Source organism: Arachis ipaensis, chromosome B09 (genome assembly GCF_000816755.2).
Source record: "Arachis ipaensis cultivar K30076 chromosome B09, Araip1.1, whole genome shotgun sequence".
Classification (NCBI taxonomy): domain Eukaryota; kingdom Viridiplantae; phylum Streptophyta; class Magnoliopsida; order Fabales; family Fabaceae; genus Arachis; species Arachis ipaensis.
The window spans coordinates 16,318,965-16,326,199 of NC_029793.2; the positions used below are offsets into that span (position 1 = coordinate 16,318,965).

A 7,235-nucleotide genomic window follows, 5' to 3' on the forward strand; every position below is an offset into this window, starting at 1 on the left:
TATTTATTTATTTATTTATTTATATTATTACAAATATATTTTTGATAATTTTATTCAATTAGAATATAAAGTTATCACAAAAAAAAAAAAATAGGATGATAATAATAAGTTGACAAAGAAGGCTAATATATACATAAAGAAAAAGTATAGGTAAATAATGAAAATATTAAACAATGTAAATAATAGATATATTGGATGTTCATTTTATTAGTGTACGGATGATTATTTTAATATTAAAATTTAGAGAATTAATTTGGAGGTGTAGTATGTTTTTATTTGATTGGTAGTTGTTCATATTATTCAACAAAATCATTCTCCCCCTAACATTCTCCATAAAAAAATAATTAAAATGATTGACCTGTTTCCGAGAAGGTTGTGAAGGCGGATTATAAGCTCTTCTTCATCGTGAGTAATATTTCCTCTTTTAATGCCAGGTCTTAGATAATTCAACCATCTCAGCCTGCAACTTTTTCCGCATCTCTTAAGCCCTATGCATCAAAACATTACATTACATACACTACATTACACAACTACTAAATGTAAATAATTGAAATGCAGTTATATATATAATGACTAATGAGAAATGTTAAGTGAATATCACTTTTTTCTTTTTGTCTTACATTTGAACTAATATTCACTGATTCTCCAAATTTTTACACTAAAAATGTTGGTCGACTAGCATTTTTCATAACTAATAACACATTTTTTTTAATTATATGTAATTTTTTACATTAAAAATGTTAGTCACCTAGCATTTTTCAAAACGAATAACACATTTTTTTTCGATTCCCAGTAATAAAACTATGAAAAAATAAAAAATAAAAAGATGAAAAATATTGTATTTTGTATTTTTTGATTGATTGTTAATTGATTGAATTGTAAATTATGAAAGTAAAACTAAATATATTTAAAATATTGACCTATGAAAAATAAAAGCAAATAAAGATAAGATAAAAATAAAATAAGATAAAATAATAAAAACTAAAATTGTAACTGAATTTATGTATTCTGTTGAGTTGAATTTGTGAATTATGAGACTTTTTTTTTTATTGTTGTCATGAGTTAAAATGAAAGAGTGGTTTAATACTCAGTATGAAAAAATATTTATATACTGACCTGCTCTTTTGGGTAAGTGTCTCCATTTTCCTTCACCATGAATCTTAATGTAGTCTGTGAGAATTTTGTCTTCCATAGCTGTCCATGCTCCTTTGTTCAAACCTTCCTTAGAACAGCAAGGACTCCTTCCCATATCTTTCAGTGCAATTAAGAAAGAGAGTGACAATGCAAGAGGCCAAGGCCACAAAGAAAAAGTAAAATCTATGTCAAGAGATGTGTCGCTGTTACCTCCTTTCTCTCAACATATATATACAATTCTACATTAATACACTACTCTTTATATTATCAAAGTAATTAATTAATAATTACAAGCCTTGCTGGCTAGCTCTCCACCACCAATTATTTGCTTAATAACATATTTTTCCCAAATTTGTGCATGTCTAGAGTGGGGTCATACATATATTTGCCTGTCCTTACCTTTTACTTTATTATGGAATAAAACAAAATAAATCATGTTAATTAATACTAAAATTTATTATTAAAGTAGTCTTTACATATTTATTAATATTTATATAAAGATAAAGTATAGGAAGCCAATGGTCTAAGCGTACAATGTGTACACTGGAGGTTTAAGAAGTATTAGATATGATCATTAGTGTTACATTATCATGTCAGGTTACGCTAATTGGGATGAGTGGTTTCATAATATGGTATTAGAGTTCTAGATCCGAAAGATCAAGAGTTCAATCCTTGGTGAATCCCAAAATCAGCTTACTCTTTTGGGATGAGTTGTTTTATGACATGAGATGTTTATTATTCCTACTATTGGGATGGTTATTCTGGATAGTATGAGTGATGTTCATTTTATTCATGGACTAAAGATTTAGCCCATTATATACATTGTACGCTTAGGCCATTGGCTCCCTAGCACTACTCTTATATAAATTATTCTCTTCAACTATTAGAAGAATTAAATTTATCAAAACAATATAATCAAATTTTTTATAAATATACAAAATTAACCACTATTTTTTTTCATTTTATTTATATTTTTATTATAAATATAAATTTAATTTAATTATATTACTTATAACGTTTGATTATTAGTATGAATTAAGATGTTATTGTTTGTAAAGTTTGATCATAAATATAAAGAATAAATGACCATTTATAGTCATAAAAGATGAAAATACTGACATATGTATTCATGTTAGATCGAAATTGATCTTGTACCCATGAAAGATACACTCCGTATAACAAAAGTATCCTATCTTAAATATGCACTTACTTTGTAGTGATCTAAACCTACGTGGCACTCCAACTCTCCAAAACCCTATCTAGGAGAACCAGAAAATTGGGACATTTGAGTTGGTTCCGTACTGTGTGACGGTGCCGCCTCTGAAACCTTTGCCGTAGGTGTTGAAGCCTTCCTCGACAATGTTGGTGCCTTTAGCATAGCCCGTAAAGGTCTCGCTGTTCCCACCGGAGCTTCGGCTGTAGGAGCAGAACTCGTTCACCCCAGGGTTGAAAAAGTCATCGGAGTAGTTCTTGAAGTCATTGACGCTTCTGGCACCACCTACCAATGCCGTAGCTGGAGAAGTTCTGGCCCTCTTCGTAGCCGATGAAGCTTTGGTTTGGTTGTTGGAGGGTTGGAGTATCACGTAAGTTTGGATCATCACGAAGTAAGTACATATTTAAGATATAGTATTTTTGTCACACGGAGTGCATCTTCTGTGGATATAAGATTAGTTTCGATCTATCATGAGTATATATGTGTAAAGTAATTTTAATTATTATTACTTTAGCATAACCGATCATAATTAAAATCATAATTAAATATACATATCCGTCATTCATATAATATAAGAATCACTGTATAGATACTTTTGCTTCTATCTAACTTTCTCTCACGCTCTTGAAAGTTTGTTGGATGTAAATTTTCTTATATCGCTATATAATTAATTAAGCACGTTTACATAACGCGGAGAGAAACGTACTGTGAAGAATAAGTGCTCTCATATTTTTTGTATTTTGTTTTTTTACCTTGTCTTCAGAATTCAATACTCAAACATCATAATTTTGTACTAGAATATTAATAAAAAATGTTGTAGGCATTTTGCCTCAATCTGAATTTATTTCATATACAGAATAATGTAAAGACACTACAAACCATGATTGATGATTCTTTAGTGACATTTGAAGAAATTTACTAAATTATACAAAAGTGAAGCTATATAAACAAGTAGCATTTTTATAAGCGAGCTAATGCTACACGAAAATTTTCAAATGTTCTTAGAATATCAGTTTTAGTAATTTTAACCATTGATTTCAATTAATATTGTTAGGAATAAGTAGTATGACCACAATTCAATCAATCACGTGTTAAATAATTTGTTATTGTTATTATATTAAAATGTTAATATAATTTGTTATTGTTATTATATTAAAATGTTAATATAATAACGTCCTTGATTAAATTTAGAGATTTATTATTGTGATAGTGATTACAATATTGAGAGATGAATTTTTTATAATTTAATCTAAATTGTTCTTGGTTATAGAATTATTAAAAAGGACATTAATAATCCGAAAAGATCAATATATATATAATGGTCTTCATTGGATGGAGATTAATAGATCTCATTTATTAAATTATATATATAGATGGTGCATATAGAGATATGACCATTGAACTGACTCACTCTGAGAATTCCTAATGGTTATAATTACCGCATATTTGTCAATAGGATATTTTCAAGATGAGATGAATATAATAATAGAGTTTCATTTGACATACGACTGTCATAGTAATTAATAATGTATTTATTATACTTTGATTCCGGACACTAATACCCTAGGATGCTAGTTAAATGGATATTGGGTATGATTTAAATACTTGTAGAATTAATGATTTGTCAATAAGGAATCCGTCAACCCTTGGTAAAGAGTTTGAGCTCTATGATTATAATGACTGAGATGAATAAAACCTTGGTCAAGAGGATTGAATGAAGGAAGAAATGAGTTTCTTAGGTCATTCACAGTTCATTATAATAATGATAACAAATTAGAGTTTGACAATTAAACCATACTCTAAGGGTTAACCAAGAGCTGGAAAGATGGAAGGAATTATACTTTGTTCTTCTGAGGTTCTTAGTAAAAATATATTACTTCATACTATCGGGTCGTTGAGAAGTGTTGCTAGACGCCAACCTTGATTAGTAAATTTAGTATGACTAATTTACTACCCGCTTAGTATTGAACCTATGGGGTCACACACTAACGAGTATTCTAATATTTGCTTAGAATTATTTAATTATTATTTTGATTTGATCAAATAAATAATTATATTAATTTAAATAGAATATTATTATATTCTTTGCTAGCACTAAGAATATAATAATAGTATGATAATTGAGAATATTATATGAGATTTGAGAATAATTAGTTATTCTATTTCTAAACTTGATTTCTAAATTTTGATGAGATCCTAACTGATTTTGTTTCAAATTGAGTTATAATATGATTCATAAATTTGAAAGATTCAAGTTTAAAATAACAAGATATGATTTAAATTTGAATTGAGAATCAAATTTAAAATCAGTAACAAATCTCATACTATATATATGTATGCCAAGAGTAGAGGAAGGTGACAGACGAAAATAACAAGAGTTTTATTCCGTTACCTCTATACACATAAACGTATGTGAGCTTGATTCTTGGAGAAGAACTTTATGGCGTGCAAAGAGTTGCAAGAGGTTTCTCAATTTAAATCAGATGTCCATTGGTCAAAGAGTTGACAGCAAATGTTGGTCTCAGTGTGGATACGCATATAGCGACTTCGTACTATCGACGGAGAAAGTGATTTTTACTAAAGCGTCTAAAGGTATTTAAATCTGATCTACTATCTATATATTATTGGAATAAAGTTTAAGCACAAAAATAGATCTTTAGGATTATTAGAACAGATATTTTAAAAATATTTAAAAAATTTTTCTATATATGTTAATAAAATGGTTTTAACTTTTATATATTTTTTATTCTCTTTAAGAACAACAGCATTTATAACTAACTTAGATTGATTAATTGGTTAGTTCACTCGTCCGCTTAAATAAGTATATAAAAGGTTTGAATTTCGCCTAGGGCAAGCAATAATTTATTAGCCAGCGACGAATCTTTAAATAAAGATCAAATATGCGACGAATTAGTTCTTAACCTATCGAGTTAAATGATACCATAACAAATAAAAATAATTATCTCCAGTAAAAATAAATTAGGTGATCTATCAAAAGTTTATTTTTTGATGTGTTATAAAATATGTCTAGATTTAAGTTATTTTAGAATCCTAAATTTGTTAATAAATTAAGTTTAGATTCATGAAATAGTATGATTGGTTTGTCAAGCATACTTGAGTCCATTAAAACAAAAATAACTTATAAATAAAAAAATAATCTAGGGTATATTCGTTTCTTTACAAAAAAAAAAATTAGTTATTTTTCTTAAATATTATAAAAGTTAATCTTTCTTAACAATTTTGATATTAATTTTTTTTAATAATAAATCTTTCTAAGGATCATTTTAGAATATTTTTTCTTAAAATTTATTAGAGACCAATAAAATGTGTAAAATCAGATTTGAGTGTCTATGCTAAATATATAATATTATTTAGAATAAGTATAATAAATTTAAAATATTCAAATTAAACTTCACCATAAATAAATTTTTGTAATTGGGATAAATTATTTATAAAGTTGTTTTTATCTTAATAGGATGAAGTATGCTTGCCGGATAAATTACTATTTGACAAATCTAAACCTAATCGATTAACAAATTTAGGATTCTAACAAAAATTAAACCTAAATCTATTTTATAACACATCAAAAAATAAACTCTCCAAGGTCATCTAATCTATTTTTATTTAAGATAATTATTTTTTATTTATGGTACCTCTCAATTTAATAACTCAATAATAATTAATTTGTTTTACATATGAGTTCTATATATCTAAAAATTTAATACTAACAAATAAATTACTATCAAATTTGTAAACACAAAATAATATTTGAAATTCTATACTTATTTAAACGGGCAAGTAAACTAACTTGTTCACCAAACGTAATCTTTCATTACAAACAAAGTCTATAGGAATGTTTATGAGTAAAGTATCGTTTTTATCCTTAACGTTTGGAGTAAATTTTATTCGTGTCCCTAACGTTTAAATCGTCCTATTTGTATCCCTAACGTTTGTAAAAGTGATTCAATGTTATCCTGCCGTCAATTACACATCATGAGCGCTTTAGTTTGAGTTTTAAAAATCTCTTCTTGAAGTTAGAATACAAATGTTTGGAATAGAATCGATGATCTACTTCGAAAAATAGCTCATCAAATGTTGAAACTAATTCCTACAACATTTACATAATTTACTTTTCTAGGTATATAATTGAATCTAAACATAAATAGTGGGTATAATATTAAAATCGAACACATCCAAGTGAGACCTAATTGAGAATGAATACATCCAAGTGAGAATAATTGAAAAATATAATCTGATTTATTAGTATAATTGATAGTAGGATAACATTAAATCACTTTTATAAACGTTAAGGATATAAATAGGACGATTAAAAATAAGACTTACCCCAAACGTTGGAGACAAAAACGATACTTTACCGGAATGTTTATTTATATTATATAATAGAATACAATATCTTATACTATTTTACCCTGCCGTCTTATTTTGTTAGATAACGGGAGGGAGGAATATAACTGAAAGATTGAATAAAAGTGTCTAATTTGAGGTAAATTCCAATTCTTTTTAAATTTAAGATACAGTTTTTTTTTTTTTTTTTCCGACAGAAGATGTTTCTTCTTCAATAATTTAGAATACATAATAATTTCTACGGTAGAAACTGTGGTCCGACTTGTAAATTTCATTTGTTTGAACTTTACAGATTCTTTTGTTTGTCATTTTCTAAATTCGGATTCCCCAAATAGATAAAATATATTATTTAAAAATGCTTTTGAAAATTTGAATTGCAGTCAAGGAACAACAAATATAGGAAAGAGACATAAGCACATCCACGAAACTGTAAATGTATGTACTTCAGTGCAGATACTATTGCCGAAGAAGGTTCAACAGAATTTTATGTGTCGAGAAATAAAAAAAAAAAATTACTAATAGT

The 7,235-nt window shown here is 27.1% G+C and overlaps 1 protein-coding gene across 1 annotated transcript in view; it reads right to left on the bottom strand.

The window, feature by feature from the left end:
• The window catches only part of LOC107615097 (transcription factor MYB3-like), a 4,734-nt gene extending 3,429 nt beyond the window's left edge, over positions 1–1,305 (bottom strand). Inside the window, exons 1-2 of the mRNA XM_021111480.1 lie at positions 1,117–1,305; positions 359–488 (exon numbers count right to left, since the gene is read on the bottom strand). Coding sequence (XP_020967139.1) covers positions 359–488; positions 1,117–1,249 — 263 coding nt within the window. The 5' untranslated portion in view covers positions 1,250–1,305. The remainder of the gene's footprint in view (positions 1–358; positions 489–1,116) is intronic.